Source organism: Archocentrus centrarchus, chromosome 18 (genome assembly GCF_007364275.1).
Source record: "Archocentrus centrarchus isolate MPI-CPG fArcCen1 chromosome 18, fArcCen1, whole genome shotgun sequence".
In the NCBI taxonomy this organism is placed as follows: Eukaryota; Metazoa; Chordata; class Actinopteri; order Cichliformes; family Cichlidae; genus Archocentrus; species Archocentrus centrarchus.
The window spans coordinates 14,943,302-14,967,961 of NC_044363.1; the positions used below are offsets into that span (position 1 = coordinate 14,943,302).

The window sequence follows — 24,660 nt, forward strand, 5'->3', positions numbered from 1 at the left end:
TAACGTGTTCACATCGTAATCAAGGAAACGCGCACCGCGTGCGTTCAGGCGCGCGCGCGCGCGCGCACACACACACACACACACACACACACAAAAACCGACGTATATTGACTCGTGTCTGTTCCTGGCAACCGCTGCATGCCAAAACACGTCGGCTCAAGCAGTGTTTGTGTGTCTCTAGTGTGTGTGATATGCAGGGGCTTGTGTTGGTAATGAAGCATGCGGAGTTCCCGTAGGTATCTGAAGATGCTGCATGTTTTGTATGCATCATCTTTATGACCATATTTATTTTTATGATTGTCTGACTTTTTGTCAGTCGTCTAAAATGGTAACAAAAACTGCAGTGTTGACACTCGAGGCAGGAAGACCTAAAAGGGAACTGAGAAGCAGAAGCGGGCGCCCGCATTGTGTCTGTAGCTCTCTAACTGAAAGAGTTGAAGGAGGAAGGCAAATTATCAGCTGTGAGAGTGACACTTGTTTATATGTTTGGGAAACTTCCAGCAAGGCAGAGACACCCATGCCCCCCCCCCCCCCCCCCCCCCCCCCTGCCAAAAAGAAAACCTCTACAGTGAGCTTTTCTCTCCTAATCAATAATTCATTTCTCCATCTTTTCCACAGTTGGCCCTGGATAGAGGAGCGTGGCGTCCCAGAGCCTGCCGCTGTCCCATTCGTCATCCTCTCCTCTGTCTCTCTTCTCCGCCAGGCTTTTTCACCTGCCAAACCCCACCCTTTCCTTTCCTCTTCTCCTCTTTTATTCCCCACCCTTCACCCCCCCCCCCCACCCTTCCTCCCCACACATCTTCTGCAACTTTTCACCCATCTCTCTCACACCCTTTCACACCTGTGTCTCTGTTTCTTTGTATCCTTTTACCACTGTTCCACCCCCCACCCCCCCTTTGCCTTCCCCTGCAAAAACTCGCCATGGCATCCAAACTCAACCCCAACGTCCTGTACGTGGCTGGGCCTGGGGAGTCGCTGGGGTCGCCCCAAGACTCCGATAGGACTCATATTGTGAGTACAACACACTTTGTGTTTATGTTTAAAGCTAAAAAAAAAAAAAATTGTGGGGAAAAAAAAAAGATCCATGCTCTTCAGTAGGTTGTACTTCCACTTTCCTCTCCTTTCTCTTTCCCTTTCTTTTTCGATGCAATTTAAGGAGGGAAAAAAAACTACATTATTTTGCATTCACTTCAAACAAAGCAACTGGTCAGCTTATATGGGCAAATTATAAGTAATACAATCTCTTTGTGAGCGACATTTACCTCAGGTCCTACAGAGATTATTAAAGCTTCAGCTAATCTCAGCCTGCAGGTGAAATACTACACCTGTGTATCTCTGTGTGTGCGTGGTTTTAAATAAGATAATGCTGCTGCATATAGCAGCATTTAAATAATGGCAGAGGATTTATTTACAACCCGTTTGAGCGGCGTGACAACACTGGAAGTATAAAACTTCACTATATTAGACAAAGTTATTTTGGAGGGAAGCAGCCACACGTTCATCCTGCAGGGATCATGACTGATAAACTCTGAGAAGTCCATTTATTAACCACAAGCTCAAGTAAGTATGCATGATCCAGTAAGTGTGTGACCAGGAAAGCCAGTTAAAAAATGTGTGTTTTGAAAAGAGTATATCAGAGGTGTGGCTCAGGTTGAGCGGCTTGGAGACAAAGTTAGAGAGGCAAGGCTGAGATGCTCCTGGTCCTACTGGACAAAGGATGCTGAAGATGGAGCTGCCAGGCAGGAGGAAAAGAGGAAGCCCACAGAGGGAGGTTCATGGATGCTGTGAAGGAGGACATGCAGAGGGCTGGTGTGACAGAGGAGGACAGTAGGGATAGTGTGATATGGAGGCCTAAAGGGAGCGGCCGAAAGAAGAAGATTTTTGACATACAGCATGATTTATTTTATAATTTATAAAGTGTGACTATATATGCTGGATTTGAAAGACCCAACTTCTTAAAACTGATTGACGGAGCTCACACTGTGGAAGGAGAGGTTATGTTCTTGCTCGTTTTTGGGGGTCCAGTTTGAAGAAGTTATAACTTGTGCTGTAGTCAGCAGATGTTTGCTCATGGTTAGTGTTCATTAAACATGTCTGCAAATAAAAAGCTCAACCATTAACAGACACCCCCCCCCATTCATTGCATTTCGTTGAACGCAGACCCTCTTTTGTTCACCACAGACTGTTTACTTGCCTGCAGCTACATCCTGCTCAAATGTGATTGGTCAGCAGGACTCCGGCTACAAACCAGAAATCTTCCGGTACCAAAAATCTTGCAGCTTGCTTACAGTTACTGCTGTTTACATGTAGATGCCTTTTTATTCAGAGCAGTGAGGGCCTAAAGTGCAGTTTAACTCATATAATCTAGTTAGATGGATATATCTCTTACAGATAGCATCTTTTATTTTGAAAATATTTGTGCACAAAACATTTTTAAATGGCTTAAAATGTCCAATTAGAATGTAGAGGCATTTTTGAATCTGCAGCTGCTTAAAAAAATGATTCAAAACTTATAAAAATGAACTGCAAAGAGCTTTAGGACCTACTTGAGGATATGACATCAGCGTTTTCAAAATCCTGGCTTAAAAAATCTTGACTCTTTGTGCAGATTATTAGTAAAAATCAAAGCATTTATTCACTATTACAGGCCCAATTTCTATTTATTTTACCTTCTTAGTGCTAGTTAGGTGTGAGTTTATGTGAGGTCACAATAACATTGTGCCCATCATCCAAACTGCTGAATCAGTGGCTGAACTGTTCCACTACGGTTTAAAATGAGGACATTTTACGGTTCCTGATCTCACATCTATTTTCACTAATTTTATCTCCTCTTCTTCCAGCCCGGCGAAGCAGGTGAAGAGTCCTCAGACAGCGACGGAGAACAAGAAGAGACGTCACACAAGCTGATCCGCAAAGTGTCGACCTCGGGACAGATAAGGGCCAAGGTAGGAGGAGAGTGTGTGTGTGTGTGTGTGTGTGTGTGTGTGTGTGTGTGTGTGTGTGTGTGTGTGTGTGTGTGTGTGTGTGAAGGCGGGAATATAGCAGGAAGAAGCTGAGAGCTGGTTTTCAACACAGACAGATATCAGCAAATTGTATGATAGATGAAGGATTCAGCTGCTTTTTGTTTTAAAAACCTTTCTTGACATGGTGCAGTGCTTTTAAGAGCTTTTCTGAACTTTATGCATATTCAACCTGAATCCTCCGAGGTAAAAAGCATCATTAGCTAACCAGGGTGCGATAGCGTTTTTAGACTCAGGCAGGGGCTCCTCGGTCAGCTGGGGAAAATCATGGAAAAGTCATGGAATTTCTTATCAGGTTCATGATGGGAATCCTGATTAAACATTTGAGCTGCTTAGTTATTTAAGAGCCTGCACAAATTTTAAACATCTCACTGAAAATATGGGTGTGTGCCTGTGGGTCTGAAGGACACTTGTTTTTTGGAGGCCTCTCACAGTTGTGTGAACCGCTAACTTACCTCAATCAGCTCGCTGAAGAACCTTTATAAGCTTTTTTCTCTGTGTGACTGGCTCTCTTTATCAACGCTTGAATCAGACTTTTGATCTGATCCGACCTCTCGTCTGAGGTCAGCTGACTTCCTACTCACGCCTGGTCTGTTTCCTGCCTGCGTCATTTTCCTCTCTTACCGCCACTGTGATGATGAGCGGTGTTCAAATCTCTGACAGTAGTAGCAGTAACAGCTCCCTTTCTTACTGGACTTCTGGTAGATGCTTATTGGCCTCTGGACCCGGTTTTACTGTAAGATATTTATGGCTTGATAGTATCCTGTTACTGGCATTTAAACACACACAAACAAGTGTGAGCCATCAGTTAGTGATGAGCTAATAGCCATAAAGAGAAATACATTGTTATAAGTGGAAACAGAGTAATAAATGTCCAAATTATTATTCCATGTGTGTGTGTGTGTGTGTAAATCATTACCTATTGCCTGTATTGACCAGCAGCTGTAAAACACAGTCAGATCAATAGAAGACACAGGATACCTGCAATCCCTGTCGTCATGGGGATAGCATCCCATAATGCCTGATTTGTTTCTGGGATCAGATATCAGTCTGGTATTGATTGGCTGATCTCACCGAACACTAATATATATATATATAGACCACAAAAGATGGAAACAATCGCTTAAAAACCATGAAAAAAGAATAGTATTAACGTTATAGTTTAAATTACATGTTGTAACAGATACGTACACGTATTTCTTTTCAGTGTTATTTTTAACTTCCAGAAGTAGAGAGAGACAACTAAGAATTGTTCCTAATATTTAAATTCTTAAATCACTTCTCATATATGAGCTTACACACCCATCCTTACATGTGTATATCATAAACCTATCTAAATACATATCCTATGTTATTTTAGATTTTTTCCTGAAAAGACATCATTTGGCAATCTCCTGGCAACCAGTTTAACAACAAGGTTGCTAGGGAAAACAGTCGGTGAGTGGTTGCAGGCTGTTGGCTACGTGAAAATGCTTTGGTTGCTAACAGAGTGCAAAGGTTGCCCATGGCAGGCACATTGTTGTATGCAAACACTCAGCTACTTGGAAAAAAAAAAGTGTTTCAAAAGGTGCAACTTGTGCTTTGAAGGCGATCGGTCTCCATTTCCAGTTTGCGTCTCACTTTTCAGTGTTTCACTGCAGCTCGGAGAGTAAATGGAGAGTGTATGCGTGCAAACTACATGCGACCACAAGGACGTTTTTATTGCAGCACCTTCTTTGTGACCGATTCCACCCAGCGTCCGCCAGCAACCACCCGCCAACCAGTGTGAGAATACCCCCCCCCCCCTCCCCAAACTAGCTAGCAGGTGTGCTCAAGGATTGGCTTTAATGTTAGAATTGAAAAGAAACGGGTGTTGAGCTGTTCAGGTTCATTTCTAGAGATGTATAGGTTTCATGGCTGGCACAGAAAAAAACTTGAATAATTTTATAGACAAACTCAATAATTAAGGGCTTTTAGTCCCCTGCTTCCATCCACTAGCGCCATCATGTAGCTGCCTTCTCATTGAAAGAAGCTGCTGCTGGCTAGGCTCAGTTGGCTGATGGTTGTTTGTGTGTGTGTGTGTGTGTGTGTGTGTGTGTAAGTGTGAGATGATTAGAGTTTGTGTAACTACAGTCATGTGACTTGCTGTAGATTAAACTAGTTATCGACTTCAGGATTATGGTTCAGCGACAACAATGGCTTGAGCGGATTAATGCATTTGTGTGTCCCTTTATTTGCCTGAGTACATGCAGGTGTGTGTATTGACATGTTAATGTTTGTGTGTATGTTTTTTTTTTTTTTGTCTTTTGCGTGTGGTTGCTGCTGAACGTCATCGCTGCATCAGCGCTTCTTTGTCCTCTTTGTTATTTGCCTCACCTCATTTTGTCCCCTGCCTGTTACCTTCCTTGTTAGAGCTGCAGTCTGTTGGTGCACTTGTTAAGGAGATGCTAATTCTTATCAACTGTGACATGACATCCTGACACCATTAGGTTAATTCAGTTCCTCAGTGGTGAGTCGCTAAATAATTGTACAGATGTTGTGGTATCTGTCAGAAACACGGGGCGGGTCGTTTCCATTTCACTGTGGAGGCTGTGGTGTTAATTAAATATGTTTGGGTTTAGAGACAAGCTTATGGACACTCTGGGGGACATGCTGGCTCTTGTTTGGCAGTTAATTCTCTGATTTCATGAAGTTTTCAAACTAAACCTACACAATCAGGGCTCCCAGTAATTCTTTGGTTGTTAACTATGCATTTTCTCACCATAGTTCTGTGTAACACTGACATGTTTTGCAGAAATATGTGCATTTTCTTGCCATCTCTGGCTGTTTGACTGTACTACATCTGAAACAATAATAGCCCAATTAACAAGATGAGGTTAAAAAATTCATTTCCTTCGCTTTTTGGTGGGTGCAGTACCAGTCAAAAGTTTGGACACACTCCACACTACACACACAGGACAAACCCTGATATTTATGGCTCTACATGGCAATGACTTCCATCTCATTCGAGGGATTCCAACGTCTGAAATACCTGGAAGGAATTTATTCAGATTTGGCACAGGCATTAATTTGTATTCTATATTAACTCGTGGTTTTTACCACTGTTTTACAAGCCGGGTGGGCAGCAGAGTCTAAGTTGACTCAGCGCGGGGCCTAGACACCGGGGAGCTTTTCTTATGTAAGCTGGCTTATATCATTTTCTACGCTGCATGTATATTATTAGCCTCATGGTACCACCATTTTTACACATAAAAAAAACAAGTTAGTAGAGGAGCTTAAAAAGTACATTTAAATCAGGTACATGTTCATCAGTTGCAGTAAAATCAGAAGTCCTTGGTGTGTGTCTCTCATCTCACAGAGCTGTTTCGGTTTGTGCCATTTATGGTGGCTTGTAAAAACTATGATAACCAAGGTGACACCAGCTCCCTCGGCGTGCTGCAACCACATGACACATTTTGGTTAGGCCAGTGATTCTCAAATCCAGGCCTCGTGGCCCAGTGTCCTGCAGGTTTTAGATGTGTCCCTGATCCAACACACCTGAGTCATGTATAGAAGTCATTAGCAGGACTCTGGAGAACTTGACTGAGGAGGTAATTCAGCCATTTGATTCAGGTGTGTTGGATCAGGGACACATCTAAAACCTGCAGGACACTGGGCCATGAGGCCTGGATTTGAGAACCACTGGGTTAGGCACAGCGGCTAAATCAGTGATCAAGGGTCAAGGTCACAGTCATGAAGTCTGTGCATCAGAATCAACTTGCACCAGCAATTTCTTAAATTTGATATGTAAGTGATGCTTACAGGTTAATTTCACTGCAGCTTTGGAAAAAAAGAAATAGCCGTAACTTAACAAATGAATATGCTAATTAGGGATATCAGAAATTGAGTAGTCAGTACCAATCTGAGTAGAATTACACGTCATCTCATGTACTTAAACATAAACTCCTTTTTTGAAAACACTGACTTGTTGGCAGATCATTTATTTGAATTGTTAACATTATATTTTGTTGACAGGACACAGACTATTAATGTTACAGGTACATTACATTAGCCTAAGCATTTAATGTTAGTCACTGCAAACATCTCAGCCTGTGATCTCACACTGATCTGTGATCACAGTGCCGGCTGTCTCAAACGAAAGGGTCACATGTATTTCTTAACATTACTCTGAATGTTGTTACTGTGAATCGAAAGTTGCTCAGCTTGAATTCTTTGAACAGATCAGGATGCCGGTCAGGTCAGACGGCTGACTGGGGCGGATTTTAAGACTGACGGCGACTGATTTGCTGGACTTGCCTGATCCTGTTTTGATGTCTTTCTGAATTTGGCTTCAGTTTTTTTCTTTTTCAGCCCAAGCAATTATTTATTTTTATAACACGAAAGTTGTTTTTTTTGAGATGTGAAAGTGGCCCGGGTGCAAAGACGTGTACTACATAAACCACAGTTTGAGTGCTTCTTACATGTCATGTCCTGTTCCTCCATTTCCTGTGCTCCTCGGGCTTCAGTTCTCATCTCTTGCATCAATTATTGGCAAATGGCACATTTATATCTGTAGAATGACACACTCAAATCCCCTTCAAACAAAACCAAAATCTTCAACCTCTAAGTAGGTCGTGGCTTTCATTTCTACAGTACTTAACATCCAACCCTTGAGAGTAAAGATGATGGTTTCTAATTTTAGTGATGTTCAATTTATTCAACCAACTATCTGACTAAAATAGAAACAGACTTTATTTAGAAGTGTTTACCACAAGGGTTAGGACCAATATTAGCTGCCTGAGGTCATCCTGCTTGACTTTTCTCTTTATTTCTTCACTATAACAGTTCTGGTGCTGTATTTAGTAAGTCTGTCTGCCGTGGTGTCAGATAAACAATTCAGAGAACATACTGCAGCTTTACATATTTCAGCCAGCCAGCAGCATAAATTAGATCCAGATACACGATGCATTATTGAGCACAGCGTATGGTAACAGTTCAGTATAGGTCGTCAATACTGTGAAGCATCTGATAATGAAAAAAAAGCCACATTTTGAGCATGCTTCATATAGTCATTTATCTATTTTAAGGCAAATAATTGCTTCCAATTAACATCTTAAAAGCTTTTTTTCAGTCTGAATTTGTGGCCCTTAACTGTATGGGTATAAGATGACTGTTTTCACTAAAAAAAAAACAAAAAAAAAAACAGGAACTGTTTTCATTTTATTTCAGCTGCAGAGCAGCGTGCATGCAGGCATTTCTGCAACCGTAATCTCGATGAGACCTCTTCTCAGAGGAGAGCGATTTATTGAGAATTGTTAGTTATCGTGGCAAGTTGTTGAAAACACTTAAGTGGCTACATGGTTGCCATCCCGGCTGCTGCAGGGCAGTGGCTCGTTTGAGATCGTGATTAAAAACTGAACTAAATTACGCTAGATGCCGAGGATTGTCCAACGTGTTGTGTCTTGAACACCGGCTGCTTTGCTTGGCATTTTCTGGTGGCAAAAATTAAAACAAAAACAAAGCACAAGCTTCACAAGAGCATTTGCAAAGGTTAGGCAAGCGGTACACTGGACACGAGCAGTGTACCTTAAAATGGTATTACATGCATAGTAGACAGCATAGTTGACAAATAGGCAGTAAAAAAAATTGTAAAACACAATTTTAGAAGAGAAAATAGATATAAATAGCATGCATTTTGTCACTGAGCTGCACTGTAAATGTGTCCTAAAAAAAAAATCAAGAGAAATATATTAAGTAGTATACAAATGGCTTAAGATAGTAACTTACTTTATTTTCACAAAGTGTTATCTTTTCATGTAAAATAATGTTCACCATATATTCTATTATGGCTTAAGTCAGATTTATCCACACTGACACACATTTATCTTTATATAATGTTACTTATGTCATGTAAAATTAATATTAATATTTTTCCCCATATAGACTTGAACTGGGCAGCACAGTGGTGTGATTGCCTCACAGTGTTGCCTCACAGCAAGAAGGTCCTGGGTTCAAATCCACCAACTGTTTGGGGCCTTTCTGTGTGAAGTTTGGGTGTCCTCCCCGTGTGTGCGTGGGTTTCTTCCCACAGTCCAAAAACATGCAGTTAGTGGGGTTAGGTTAACTGGTGGTTCTAAATTGCCCACAGGCGTGAATGTGAGTGTGAATGGTTGTCTGTCTCTCTGTGTTAGCCCTGCCTCTCAGCCTATGACAGCTGGGATAGGCTCCTCTCTGGAAGTTATGCCCATCTTTTGTACTGTCTATACTGTGTATCCATGACAGGCAGAGGGAAAAGGAAAAAAAAGACAGATACAGGAAAGAGACAGTTAAGCTTGCCAGCTAACTAACCTGTTTCTTTCACCTCACCTTTCTCCCTCTTTTTCTGTCTGGCCTCCTTTCACTCAAAAGAGAGCACTATTGAGATGTTGTGCTAGTGGTTAGAGCCACAAATGAACTGTTTAGCACCACAGATTTACTTGATTTGCCAGATTCCTCTGATATGACTGCAGTGTGATTGGGCTCTCGCACTGCTGTGTAATGGATTTCTGCTTTTCTAAAGGGAAGCTCGTGCAGTAGATTCTTTGCCACAGGGAGCAGTTTGCTTGTGGGGAAATTGACATGTGATGTTAAAATGCGCAACGCAAAAATTGCCGGACATGGTGGCTTTTAAGTTTTGCTCTCTGTAGTTTTTGTCACATGTTGTCGCAGAAGTTCTGCTTGTGACTCTGTGTATCTCCTTTTATGAGTGACCGCTGATTTTCTTACTTTCTTTTTGTCTTTCCTTCTTTTTTTTTGTACTTCTCTACATCCAGGCTCAATTATGTAAGCTTTCACACTCTTTCTTTACTCTCCTCTTTTTTCCCATCCTGTCCTCCTCCTCCTCCTCCTCCTCCTCCTCTTCACTGTACTCTCATTTACTGTGTGGAAAATAAAGGAGACACAGGAAGAGAAAGAGGCATTAAAACCTTCTGTGAATTGTGTGTTTGTGTGTATGTGGCACCACCGCTTGAGTTTTGAGTAGGTTGCAAACCGTTATGGACGTGCGCACACACGCACTCACAAGCACGCAAAGAAAAGGCCATTCCCTTCATTATGCGTGAACCAGGCATCGCCTTCCCTTTCTTTCTTTCTTTGTTTCTTTCAGCCTTTTCTCCACGAGACTCCTTCCTCCAACTTCCTCTTCGTTGTCATCATGTTTGTTCTCAGTTCCTTAATTTTCTCAGCATGACTTCCCCTCCTGTGTATTGATCATCTCATATCCTGTTCTTTTCCTGACGTCCAAATATTTTCCTGAATTTCACATGCACCCCCCCCCCCTTTTTTTTTTCTTTTAAAGATGTAAACTTCCCAACCAAAACCCTTTCCTTCGAAAATAGCAGCAGCACCACTTCAGATTATGTAACCAGTTGTATTTCTGGCTTTTAGAGTGGTGATTAACAGGTAACACTTCTCTTTCTTTTTTTTTTTCCCCCTCCTATTTCTGTGGATTTCCTGCACGATGCTTTGCTGGAATCAAACCCACTATATTTGTTCTTTTTTATCTGCATCTCGCTCCCAGTGCAGAAATCTGTGTGGGTGTTCACTGCAATGGAGATGAGGACGAGTTATAGATGTGTGCGGATGGATGGGGGTGACAGACATGGCTTGAGGAGAGTGCACGAGTGTGTGGGATGGCCGGTGTTGTGTGTCTGTGTGCTGTGCTTTGATTTATGCCCTTGGCTTGATGTGATACAGCTGCAGATGTGTGTGGGTCAATACGAAAGAGAGGGAGAGATAGAAAAAAAAGATGGAGGAGAGAGAGATATGAAGATGGACAAAGGGGAGAGAATTAGCGAGTGGAAGAGGGAGAGCAGTGGAGGCAGAGTGGAAAGTAGCAAAGAAACACATCCAGAGTTGGTTATATAAGAAATCCACACAGCAAACAGCAGGCTCTAATATCCATATTTACCATTACAACAGGTTGGCAGGACTGGTGAGGAGGCGGCTTGACTATTTAAAATGTGTTATTCAGTCACTGGTACAAAGATTGCTCAAAACACATTGTTTGTGTCCTTAAGGCTTAAAAAAAACACGCTCGTTGCATTATCTGCCTCGACATTTACAACATTTGAAAAGTTCTTTGTATTTAGAATTTCTCAACATGGCTTCGGTTTTCTTCTCCTTTTTTTTTTTTTTTGGCTTACTGATACCGTTTTCTTCTCGATGTGCCTGCCCCTGTTAGCTATCAATCCTAAATCCTGTACTGCAAGGTTTCAGTGAGGTAAAAGATTAAGAAAAAAGGATAACAGGAGCACGTACTGTCCAATCGTTTCGCTTGGTGAATGCCGTCACATTTCCTCGGTGTACAGATAGCAGGACTGTCTTAACCTTTGACCTTTATTTGTTGATTTATTTCCTTCTGCTTTTATCTGCAAGAAATTTCAAAGCAGTTTGTTCTATAGTCTAGAATAAATCCTTGCAGGCCACTTATTTATAATATACCGGATTATCAAACCCTATTTATTAGATGGAGATTTTTCTTGTACCTTTTAACTCAGCTGGCTGTGTCTAAGCAACAAGAAATATAATGAGATCTACCTGTGCCGTAATGATGGGGCAATTATATCCATAAGCCTCTTAATTTTACACACAGTTTGCATTTTTGTTTTGTTATGAATCCAGCAAATGTGTTGCTTTTTAGTCTGGATTTAGCCTGGATTATATATTTGCTTGTTCAGATTTGTTTAGGGATTGTTCATACTTGCAGTTGGCTTTTCGGTACCAGATGAAAGCACTCGTAGCCAGAACCTTGTTTGACTTACCAAGTTGATAACCATCCTTCCTCCCTAAAACACAGCTCAGCACGACTGCTCTTTTTATGTTTATTTAATCCCGCTTACTAAAAGGCTGACTCTTCCCTCGGCCTGTGGGACTGAGGCCTGCGCCATGGCAAAAGAAGCACAGCTACAGTATCATAAATACGCCTAAACCTCCCCTACTGTAGAAAGTCCAAGTCTGCTGTGGAAGAAGGTCCATCACAACAATATTTTGGACCCAGTCATGGCCTATTGAGGTTTTGCAGACATGTGATGTTAACTTAGCTCCGGTCGTTAACATACTGCTGTGATCATAGTTTGAATGGAAGTGAAGGATTTGTCCACAAACCCTATCCAGCTACTCTCCGAGCGGCAGTGAAACTTTCCCAGCAACCGGCGGTTGAATCACATGCAATACGGTGGATGACTTTTGAGCAACGCGCACATGTTGTCGCGTGAGAAACCTCGGTAGCGACACATTGATAGCGATTCCTTTTAATGTATAGCTTTGTGAACAAAGGCGGGAAAGGAGCAATCATTTCTGCATACGATCAGAGTTCACGTCTTTAATTATGTGTGGTTGTTTCTCAGCTGTTTGATTCCCCACACTGATTCTGACTAATCTTTAAGATCGATCATCAAAATAATAAACAGTGCTCTTTCAGCCTCCTGATTGGTCACCTGTTCTTTAGTACCCAAGCCCAAGATCTGCCTGTAACAGGTTAATTTCATTTTCAGTTTATAAGCGTGAAGCTTTTTTTGACTTGTGCTATCATGATGTACGTTTCAAATCAATAAAAGGATCGATGGTTAAAAAGTTTCTTGGTGGTATTTTGCTGTACCTGCAGCAGGCACAGAGGCACAGAAATACTTTGTGACGGTCTCCAGTTACAAAACAACGATGCACAAAGGAGTGATTGTGTAACGCTTTCAGAGTATTAATGGTGACATTTTAAAAGTTGTTTGAAAAGCGAATAAACATTTTTTTTTTTCTTCCCTTAAAAGCTTCTTTCTTGATTTACAGTTGCATCATTCTCTAAAGCACTTTAAAATATTACTGCTCCTAATTCATCGGTCATCTATGATAAATCGTCCAACTCCAGGAGCCGCAAAGGGTACAAATGTGTATTATTGATCTGCTCTGATGAAATTACTCTACATAGGCTGTTTATGATACATGCAGGAACACACACACACACACACAGGGTCTAACGCTGAGTCGTTCTGTCCTGACGTCACCGGTGTTGGTTAATTGGAGCCGTCCAACTCAGTTTCTATTGATTTGACCTCACGTTTCCCCGAAATGTCAGGCTGTCTGACAGGATGACTCTTTACAGTCGAGGGAAGAAGAAGAAGACGCTAGAAAACTCTTGACTTGCACTTAAAGAAATCATTTTAAAAGATATGAAGAAACAAGCTTGGTTGTGGGTTTAGGAGGAAAATCAACACTTTTAAAGTCATTTTTACATAACAGAAAAGGTATTAAATCTAATTTTGTTAGTGAAAGTCTCAACGAGGTGACATATTTTAGATTCATTATAATAAAGAAGAGTAAAATGCAAAAGGTGAGAAACCAAAACTTTTTTTGGCCCTGGTGAATTTGCGGCAAGGAAAACATATTTGACTTCCTTTTCTGCATTATTTTTAAAATAAGGTAACCTCCTTCTGTAGTATGGCCTCATTCCTCCCTTTGCTTCCTGTCGCTGTTTATGCCCTCTTTTCACATAAGCAGCAAAACTGCTCATTGTATGTTTTGCGGTCATTCTTAAATTAACTCTTTCATTGCCACAGCCTGGTTGGTCTTTCTTTCTCCTACCTTGATCTCTACATGCGCCCTCTCTCTTTCTCTTCCCCGGCCCCATCGTTCATCATCTCACCCTTCCTTTCCTTTCATCCAGTCGTCTGTTTTGTAAAACCGCTCTTTTTTTTTTTTCAAGCCTCTTCATCTGTCGATCCAGACTGTACGACATACGTTGCTAATATTTTTTTTGTATCATTTGTGATTAAATCAGTGAAAGATGCTTTTGAAAGATAAAAAAATACTATAGGGGAATCGGTGTCAGCTACTTTCCTTACTAAGGAGCTGGAAACACTGTTGGATAAGTCCTCGTGGTCACAAAAACAAACAAAAAAAATCAGGCAGACACACGGAAATCCACACGGACCCTTGCGTTCACCGTCCAGTGACAAAGTTTACATCGCTTGGACCCAAGCGGACCCTGCTGTACTCGAAGGTGCAGAAAGTTTAAACCCAGTTTAATCGTAAGCTTCCCAAAACCGAACCCAAAGGCCTTCTAGCATCTACGTTTACATTTAGGTTTCTGACTGTACAAAACCAGTGAAAGTAAATGAGTCGTACCAACTCATTTTGACGATAGTCTACACTTAAGAAACATAAAAAAGAAGCTGCTAGTGCAGCATACTTGAAATACCTCCAGAACGCTGAGCCTTTGTTGCTGCGGCTTAGTCCATGCTACACTGGCTCAGCTGCTAGCTGTGGCCATTGCATGACCTAAGTAAATACAGAACAACACAGACCTGAAACTAATGAATCTGACAGTGGATCGGCTCATTGCCACCGGCAGTGGCGACTCTAGATAGTCTGTTGGGGCCCTAGGCAAAAAGTCACAGGGGGGCCATATGACCTCGTGATGTGGCGAGGCGTGTGTCATCTGTCCACCCGTCCGCAGTTCACAATTGATCATTGATTAGAACTGAATCCAACTTGAACACAGGGATCACCTGGTGGCTCTTCACCCAAACTGTGCTCAAGGTCACATTTGTCATCTTACAGGCAGCAGCTTGTGGATTGCGATGAATCGTGAGCTGGCGTTTGAGAGAGCCTGTTCCCGAGCTAATATGCTCTGCTGTTGAGCTAACTCGACAGGTCAAGAATAGCTGGCCAAGCTCAGCTTCTTCTCCTATAAGGACTCAAAGGGTCCTTAAAGTATTGTTTTCTAGGTAAAGCCTGAATGAAGACTGTGCAGAGTGGCTGAAACACTGTGGAAGCAGAAGTTAGCGGAGTTGAGATTGTTTTGATTCCGCAAAAATAATCCACTGAGCCTGAATGAAGCACGCATTAGAAAAAACATTGTCGAGCTTTGATTCTATTTTTATAGTCTTGATATTGTACTACTTGTGGTTATTTTCTTCCTGATTACATGCTTATTGTGGTTGCCATCTTTGTCTTCACTCACTGCAGCACATGCTGTGCACAGAGGTTTCCTCTTCACATCTCTCATGTTTCACTGCACTTTTTCATGTTTTTTTCCCCTCCATGTTTTAACATCATTTTGGGAGCATGTTGTGTCACATCAGCTTGATTCGTCTTGTCAAACGCTCACTCCCCCCCCACCCACCTCTAAAGCTGCAGCATTTTCCTTGCAATGATCTGAGGTGAGCATAAACATCACAAAGATTTGGTTAACTTCAGGTGCAATTCCTCGTTCTAACATCTCCGTATTGATCTCTCTCCTCTCTCCTCTTTCTCTTTTCATTTATTTTCACTGTTCTTGTCTCCATTTTGCTCCGTCTTTCAGTATCTGCAAAGTCCAGACCATCATCAGTCTTCAGTCTGCAACAGGCTGTTAAAGAAAGTGTGTGTATGTGTGTGTGTGTGTGTGTGTGTGTGTGTGTGTGTGTGTGTGTGTGTGTGTGTGTGTGTGTGTGTGTGTGTGTGTGAGAGAGAGACAGAGAGACAAAACTGATGAGTTATCTGCAGCGGCTGTGTCTAACGTGTTGGCACTCACTTTGGAAATGTGCTGCTGATGAAGAGAGAACAATATCGTGTGTGTGTGTGTGTGTGTGTGTGTTTGTGTGTGCTCACAGTCATTAGCAGCAGTGTATTTGTGTCATCACTAATGGGCGTTTCAGTCTCGACAGGTGTGCATTTGTGTGCTAATGTACGTTATCAATCAGTGAAACGTGTGTGTCCGCAGGCACCGCTCATCATTTCCTTGCGTTTCTCTGCTCATTACCGGAGACTGACAACACAAAGCACGAGTTTTAGCGCATTTGTCTCACGCTTCTGAACTGATATCTCTGTCTGTCAGTGACTGACGGATAATATGCCCTCATCGGGTTCAGTTCGCCCGAGCTGCGCAGTTTGACTTCATTTTCTCACAGGTTTCTGATACATCTGCAAATGTGTCTGCTTTTTCTTTTTTCTCATAACACCTGCAGGTAAAGGTGCTACACGTGGTGTTTTAACATTTTACAACCGCATTTTTCAAAAGAATAAATAAATAAAAACTGCGACACCGTGAGAAGTGTAAATAAGTATGAAATCATTTGCAAGTCATCCTGATCCTATAAGACAGCATATCAACTGTCGCAACTGAAAAGCGTCAGTTGCTCGTTTTAAAAGTTGATGCTGTGCGAGTTCAACAAAGAGAATGCGGTTTAGTATTGTCTTGTCAAAATAAATCTCAGTGAAACAGATGCAATCTTTATTGATTTCCTTAACACAGACGTGATGTGAAAATTTGTGTTAATTAAAACAAACTAATCAATGACTTTTTTTTTTGTGGCTATTTTACATTTTGTTATGAGGCTGGGCTTGCTTATTTCAGCCAGGCTTTCCCTGAATGTCAGCATGTTATGTATGATTAATGTTGCCTTCACAAGATTGCTGGCATCATATCAAAAATGAGCTTTTTTTTCCCTTTTTCAAAAAACAACTTTTCTCAATTTCAACATTTGATAAGCTGTCTGAATACTATTTTCTTTATTTCTGTTTTTTTTTTTTTGGGCTGTCATGTCTGGCAGTTTTCGCCATTGGAATCATGATCTAAATGCACTGTTGTGCCAAACATATTTGCTTTTTCAACAAGAGCTCTATAAGTTCTCTATAGGCCGCTCTTGTTAATGTTTGTATTTGCATCTTACACAGCTTTGTGTCCTTTGTGGATAAAGCTTTTTTATTCAATGACATTTTAAAACATTGCCAGCAAACTCAAGCATGACTCGGTCCACAGTGAGGCTGCAACCTGGTATACGTGGTTAAACAGGCAGTCTGTCTATAGTCTCTGTGGATTTCCATCCAGCAGTTTTTTCTCCACATTAAAAATGGAATAAGGTCAAAAACTGCCAAAACAAAAAAAGTTTTTTCTTGGCTGAAATGGAGAGTTGGTGCAACAGAAGCAGAACTGACAAAAAAAAAAGACGTCCATGAAAATTAAGGCGTGGATGTCCGCTGCCGTTTCTACTCCCATACCAGCCTTTGCTGGTCGATTTTCAGTCAGTATGAAGCAGTGTGGAGCACTGTAACATTCTTTAAATATGCACATGAATAAATCAGAAAATCATATTTCCATCCTTACTTTTGTTACCACTTCTTTTTCAGCACCAGCAGCAGCGGTTTAGCTCAGTATACCCAGGTCCTAATATTTATGTAACAGATGGAAGTGCACGGTAATTTGCAGGTTCCTTCGCGTTATTCAGTGAATTTGCTTTAAATTTGGCTTTTAATTTCGGTGGAAACTCGACAGACTGCTACAGCCAGAAACAAAAAGGCCTGAAAGTTTGAAAATTAGATCTTTTGTTAGCTGATTGCATTTTGAGGGTTTTGGGTTTTTTTGTTTTTTTTTTTTTAGGTTTGAGGTTTGGTTATTTTCAGTTGTTTTTCTCTGACTCTGTAAATCATGAGTGTGCAGCTGTTTTTAGAAGCACAGTACCCCATAGAGTAAGAGGGATTTACATGAGCCTGGAAAGCTAATGGCTTGTAGTAAGTGAAGTAAGGTAAAGATTAGCTTCATCTGAGGTCTAGTATATCACATTTGGCTTTAAGTGGATTTATGTGGGTTTTGTGCAAGTGCAACAATGACGGCTGCAAAGAAAAGAGAACTAATTTTTTAAAAATTAGGCAACTCAACAGCCTGCTTCTATTAGCGAGACATAGAGGCCACAACATTTCCTCTGATGCGTCACTGCTGCTCTCTGAGTACAACTTGTCCTGTCAGGGTGTTGGCCTTTAAAAGAAGACAACAAGCATGAGGGCAGTTTCACACTTCTATCTTATTTCCCCGTTTCCCCTTTTGTCGCTAAACTTTAGTGTTTCTTTTTTTTTTTTCTGTTTTGCTTTCACGCCTCTGTGCGCCTCATTTTTATTTACCCTGCTGCTATCTCTTCATCGTGTTTTTTGTCTCTCTGGAGCCAAAAATAGACTCTCTCTCTGGGTTTTTTGTCAGCGTCTCTCTCTCTTAAAACCCCTTCAACAGGAAGCAAGAGACAGCCACCACAGCACTCAAGCGCACACCACACACACACACACACACACACACACACAAAAGCACACACACACCACACACACACACACACAAAAGCACACAAACATACTGCTTTTGCAATACTGCTGTCCTGAGAAGTCAGATATATTTAGTGATTCAGTTTATTCTTTTTGACTACAGCTTGCACTGCAAAAAAGATTTTTCAGATTTCTTTTCTGACCTGCTAATGTGTTAGTGCGTCTGTGTGTGTGTGTGTGTGTGTGTGTGTGGTGTGTGTGTGTGTGTGTGTGTGTGTGTAGATGTGAGTCAGTGTGTGTATATATATACATGCATGTGTAAAAGCGCCTGTGAGCCCATCCACTGTTACCCGCCTTGACTTTAAGTACCACATGAAGAGAAAGAGACTGAGTCAGCAGCATAAAAAACACATGTGTTAATGACACTTGAAATAAAGTGTGTGTGTGTGAGAGAGAGAGAGAGAGAGAGAGAGTGACAAAGAGAAAAGGTTCTATTCATCATATTCATGAGTACATTCCTACAATTACAGTAATTAGAATTATTACTCTTACTAATGCTATTGCCTTACCTGCTGTGCTGAAGTACTTTCATTATAACAATGTCGTGATCATTAATTTGTCCTCCTCTGACAGCCTGTCAGCTGTTGTTTGCATCCCTCTTTCCTCCAGGTTGCTGAGCCCACTGCATCAGAATCATAAAACTGCTTTTCTTGGTTTAAAAACAATTATTACACAGCTTGGTTTTTATCATCTAGAAAGAAATAAAGTTCAGTTGCAGTTCTGGGTGTTCTGTCGTGCACCAGTGTTTCCCACACACAAACTGTACTTGGGGCAGGCTACCCAAGCACATCTGGCAACTTATTTTAGTGCTTTTTATTCTTCTTTCGTCCCTCTCTCTTTCTTCGCTCTTAATTTGAAAGTTGAGTAGCTGCTAACCAGTTAGCCCTGACCCTTCTCTGGGAAAAACTGGCAGGAATGCCTTGTGTTGTACGTTTTAAAGATGGCGGCAGTGCCACGACTCGTTTTGAGGAAAGGTCGGTAGGAAAGTTTGTAGTGAGTGTCGTGTTGCTTCCTCACTCCACTGGCAGGCTTTTGCCCCACCTTTGAAGGTGGCCAGATGACACCTGATTTCAAGCAGACCTTTACACTACGCTTTCTGAGACAGTAAGACGGAGCTGGAGACAGCGTGTGGCACTGAGGTCGTTGCCCATAGACAGAAGGCACCCCAGAATTAAACAGAGAAGATAATTATTACTTGTTCTGATAACAAACAATATTTTCAGCAGTAGGACAACTTTAAAAATGAATAATCCTTTGACTCATCATCTTTGTGGTATGTTGCGCAATAAGGTGATATATTAAGGCTGCGTACACATGTATACAGCAATTTGTTTTTAAATGGGTATTTTCAGCGTTATAATCCCAACAAAGGTGGTGCAAAAAGTGGGTCTTACTGTTGGACAGTACATCAACATCACACTGAACTGTAAAAGTACAAAAACACAAGGAAACCTGGACTGGGAGACTTGCGAGGGGACATGCTCCAACATCCACGCTCTTTTCTTTCTTCAGTTTTCTAGAGCAATGACCGCAGTGTTTTGTCTGCGTCCACCACTGCAGAAAATTGTGCCATGCAAACAGTGACACAGAGTACAGTCTGACATCACAAATGGAGACGAAAGCGCACACTTTTGATTCCCAAAAGCTCTGTTTTCAGTGACCTAAATTACGCACTTACATGTGGACAGTGCCTGAATGAAACTTGAAGAAAATCTACAGTCTAGTGTCTTTTTAGGAGTTAGTTTTGGATCCAAAATTGTGCAACTTTTGTCATCTTTGTCAACAGTATGTCTTGATAGATGTGCATCATTTCCTGTAGCATTCGGTGCTTCTCTCTGGGGAGATTCATAGTTCCTGAGTCTGTTAGGGCTGAAGGAAAGTCCTTTGATGTGAGAAGACACCTTTTAGTGTGTCATGAACCTGTGTAGGTGTGTGCTCTTACTTCCTGCGCAGTGTGTTGCACAGGAGGGCTCCCCTCTCTGTTCCCTGTGGATTATTTAGAAAGTGGCAGTAATATGTGTAATGCTCTGGATTTGAATTACTCAGAAACATGTTACTGATAACACACAAGCATGGATACTTAATTCTCACTCAGCTATGGCAGCTATGGCTGTTATTAGCCCTAATTAATATTCATGTAATAGTCATTTTGAAAGAGTGCAATTACTTAAATGTAAACAGTAATGATAGTCTGCAAGAGTGTTTGTTTTTAAAGGTCGATCTCAGATGAATTTTGGTTCTTAAAGAGTTCATCGAGCACGTTGCTTGAGTGCGTAATTAAAATGCAGTTTCAGGGCTGAAGAGGATTAAAAAATGCTGCCAAATGAGGCATTTGAGCTGATATGTGGTGTGCTTCCGTATGCTGATACTTTGATTATCTAACCCGCACCATGACCGCGCATTACAACCTAAAACAAGACCAGCTTTAGTGCACCGCAGACATTCAGCAATGATAATGGTAGGGGGGGAAAAAAAGATCAGATATTAGAGATTCAATTAGTCAACTGTTAAAATCTCAAGTTTAAAGAAGGTCTTTGATTGCAAAAAAAACAAAAAAAAAACCAGTCCTTAGATATTAGCGGATCTTACTGAAACAGTGAGTAAAATCGAGAAAGAGATAGACAAAGAAGTAGAGTACGCTGGCAGTCGGGTTGACTGTACTGGAAGGATGTGGCTTCCCTTCTAAAAACAGCACATCTTATTTTTACACAGCTGCGTGCGTGTGTGTGTATGCATTAGTAACAGAGGAAGAATCTTTCATAATGAAAGAAAGGTACAAAGAAGGACAGAGACATGATAGACTGACACAGATAGGTAGTTGAAGCAGACAGATAAATTGGTTGATTGACTTGATTGGATAATTGTGTTGTAAATTGTTTACCAAACAGAGGGGGGGGGGGGGGTGAAATATGAAATAAACTTCCTTCCTTGGTATTTCTACTTTGATTTCAGATTATCAGTAGTAAATCTGTCACATACAGTAATTCCCCCGATCTCATTTTTTCCTCTTTTCTTTATTCTCACCTTTGTTCTCTCTTGAGTTTCCTCCCCGAGTTTACAGTAACACTACTGTAGCACCGAATGACTCATATGGACAAAAAGTACAGAATCTGTTTAAAACTGATATGATTAGACAACTCAATAAAAGTATGTGTGAGAAATTTTTACAGCAATCAGATTTGCTCAGTTATAATGGAGATGCCACAGCATGTAAGCTGATAATGATCACATCCATAAATCAAGTTCAGTGTTGACCTTAGAAGTCGTACTTTGACTAAATAATACTAGCTCAATGGTAAATACTGATTTTTTTTTTGATTTTTTTTTACCAGTAGCAATAAACTCACAGCAACAAAGATTTGCCTGCTAGAACATTTATTTGTGCCTTCGGTTGCATTCTGAAGGGTGTACCCACCCAGGGCTGAAAAATTAGGCCATGGTGGAAATAAAAAAAAAAAAACTGCAGTTCCTCTAGTGGCCACTTGAGGCTGACTTCAAAGCGTTACAGGATTAAAAAGTAGGTTTAAGCCTGTGGGAAGAAAAGTAAATAAGATTGATTTTATTTATTTGTTTATTTTTTATTCATCTACCTGGATACTAGAGTTAGGGGCATAGTCACTTTGATTGACAGGCTTCCTGACTCAGGCAACAGTAGCTGGTTAGCATCTGCCAGGCCGCAACCTCTGCTGATTGGACCCATTGAACAGGAGCTTTGGACTGTGTTGAGTCTGTGTATATGTGCTAACATGGTGCATTAGCTGATAACTCTACCCACTTATTCAAATATGGCAACTTCTTGCTCCATACATAGTGGTGGCCAAAATGCTAAGACTAAGGGTTTCAAATATAGTGCCTAAAACTAATAGGTGATAGCATGGTGGCTACATCCACCTTTTACACTGTCTGTGGGTGACGCTGAATGTTAAAAAAAAAAAACCCAAAGGTGTTCCTGTAAGGCCTCAGTCACACAGGCCTAGACGCCAGTCGGGGACCCCCTGGCAGTCCGTGGTAAATGTATATTCCCCAACCGTTGACAAGTGGTTGCTGGAGGTTGTTGACTATTGCTTGGGGAAATTTGCTGCACCAGAAATCTTGTTGTAACTGCTTTGGTCACTAGCAGATTGCCGATCACCGTCATTTGTGTGGAAGGCTTGTCTGCAAACACTTGTCACTTAATGAAACTTGAAAAAGTAAGATGCAACCTGGAAACAGATAACATTCACCTTCAAAGTAAAAGCCTTACTGCCGCAACAACACATTTCAAGGGGTATAAAGTTGAGGCAAACGTTCTCCATTTTGGGTTTGCAGCGTACCTTTCCCAGTTTTGCTTCTGCTTGGTGAGTAGTTGGCAAGTTTTTGCAGACAAGTCGGCACCTTTCATGCATTCGACCACGGCAGTCTGCTGGCAACCAAAGCAATAACAAGGAGCACCGTGTACCCTCTCTATGACCGATTTCATCCTAGCGACTGCTGCTTGTAACCAGCTGAGGAATATTCATTGTTTTCTTGTTTCTGGCACTGAAAACAAAACAAACAAAAAAATTCAACTTTTTGCCAAGCAGAGCTAAGTAAAATTTCATGCTATCATCTTAGTTATTCTCTCTAAGTTGACCTTAGTGGCTCAGGCTCTGAGTATGTTGAAATTTTAAGATAGTGCTTAACAAATTTATTAGACCACCTGTCATTAAAAACAAGAAAACACATATTTTAGAAATCTGTCAAAACTGTGCTTAAAACTAAAAACTTATTTGTTAGGGAAATAACTGAATTCATGTCTTTATACCCAAATTTGACTCTGAGAAGTCAGAAATTGATAAGCATAACATTCACCACTAAAACAATTTATTCTGTGAAGAAATAATGTGTTTTACTATTTTTCTGCCTTTTTGAAAAAAAAAAAAAAAAAGTAATTAAAATATTAAAACCGCAAGCGGTGATATCGGGCCCTCGCACTCCGCGCGCGTCGACCTGTGGCGCTCGTCGACCCGTGCCGCACTCGGAGGTTTTGTGATCGTGATGGGTCTCTAGAAAGTTGAATTCTTTTATAGGAAAAGGTATCTTTTGCTCTCGGCATAGACGCAATGGAATATTTGGGGTGTGGTCACGGCTCCAGCATGCAAAATAGGGCATGGGTCTGATTGACTTTTTGATGGGCTGTTTGTCTAGATGATGTGGAGCCAATTTGGTCTCACTGGGTGAAATGCCCTAGGAGGAGTTCATTCAAATAGCAGGCCTGAAAATGGCAAAATTGACACTTTCAATTGAAGATGCTGGACTTCCTGTGGGGTTTGGAGTATGGCTCCAAGAGACTTTTTTGTATGTCTTAGGATGTTACATGACTGTGCAAAATTTCCAGAGCTGTAGATAAAATGTAACTCAGGGGCTAGCTAAAAAACATGGTATATTATGATATTTAAGCTGCCAGTAGGGGGCGCTCTAACGTTATGGACTTTATGCATATCAATGTGTTCAGGGCAGGAGGCTTATCAAATAGATGAGGATTTTGTAAGGAATGGTGAAAGATATTTCATGTATTTCAGAGCAAAACTAATTCTGTGGACGGTCATACAAATTTTCATTTGCTTCTGTAGGGGGCGCTATTGCGCGTACAGTCTTGAATGTGTAGTTATGGATTCAGCCTGGGTGTGTACATGAGTGATTAAATTTTCAGCCTGATCAGACAAAGCATGTGCGAACAAGTGCACAAACAATTTTGGTGGTGAGGGAGAAAAACAAAGGCCAAATGTAATGGCCTGGTGTGACAAGGCCGTTTAATATTTTGTAAAGATTTCCACAATATTTGATGGGCTACTTGTGTAGATGATCTGGAGCCAATTTGGTGTCAGTGGGTGAAATGCCCTAGGACGAGTTCGTTCAAATAGCAGGCGTGGAAATCGCAAAAATTGACACCTTCAATTGAAGATGGCCGACTTCCTGTAGGGTTTGGGGTATGGGTCCAAGAGACTTTTTGTACGTCTTAGTATGTTACATGAGCCTGTACATTTTCATACATGTAGATAAAACGTAGCTCCGGGGCTACTCAAAAAACTGCTATTTTAAGATATTCCGAGCTGCCACTAGGCGGCGCTCTAACGTTTATGGACTTTATGCATATGAATGTGTTCAGGGCAGCATGCTTATCACACCACTGAAGTTTGAGCCAGATTGGGCAAGTTGGCTTTGAGTTACAGCCATTTTTGTGTTCATGGCGAATCATCGAACTTTGCCGTCCCATAAGGGTCACGCCCTTTTGTCAAAAACTCACAGTTTTGAAAACACAGTAAGTCCAACTTCTTAAGGCTTTCCAGGTGAAATTTGAGATGGTTCTGCTAAACCACCTTGGAGCTGGACCTCCAAGTGTAAAATATGACATTTCCTGTTTCCCACTAGGTGGCGCTGCGACTGATATTAAATATTGTCATATGTATGTGTTCAGGGGGGCACCCTCATCCTACTGGAGAAGTTTGATGCACATTGGATCATGTAGGTATGAATGAGAGGCAATCAAAATTTCATGGCGAATGATCAAAGTTCAAAGGGGCATAAGGACCCCTCCCCCTTGGCAAAAACTCACCATTTTCGA

At 41.3% G+C, this 24,660-nt stretch overlaps 1 protein-coding gene across 1 annotated transcript in view; it reads left to right on the forward strand.

The window, feature by feature from the left end:
* The first annotated feature begins 887 nt into the window (after positions 1–887).
* LOC115797367 (diacylglycerol kinase eta) overlaps positions 888–24,660 on the forward strand; it is a 96,788-nt gene continuing 73,015 nt past the window's right edge. Inside the window, exons 1-2 of the mRNA XM_030753933.1 lie at positions 888–1,011; positions 2,841–2,945. Of these exons, the coding sequence (XP_030609793.1) occupies positions 922–1,011; positions 2,841–2,945 (195 nt within the window). The 5' untranslated portion in view covers positions 888–921. The remainder of the gene's footprint in view (positions 1,012–2,840; positions 2,946–24,660) is intronic.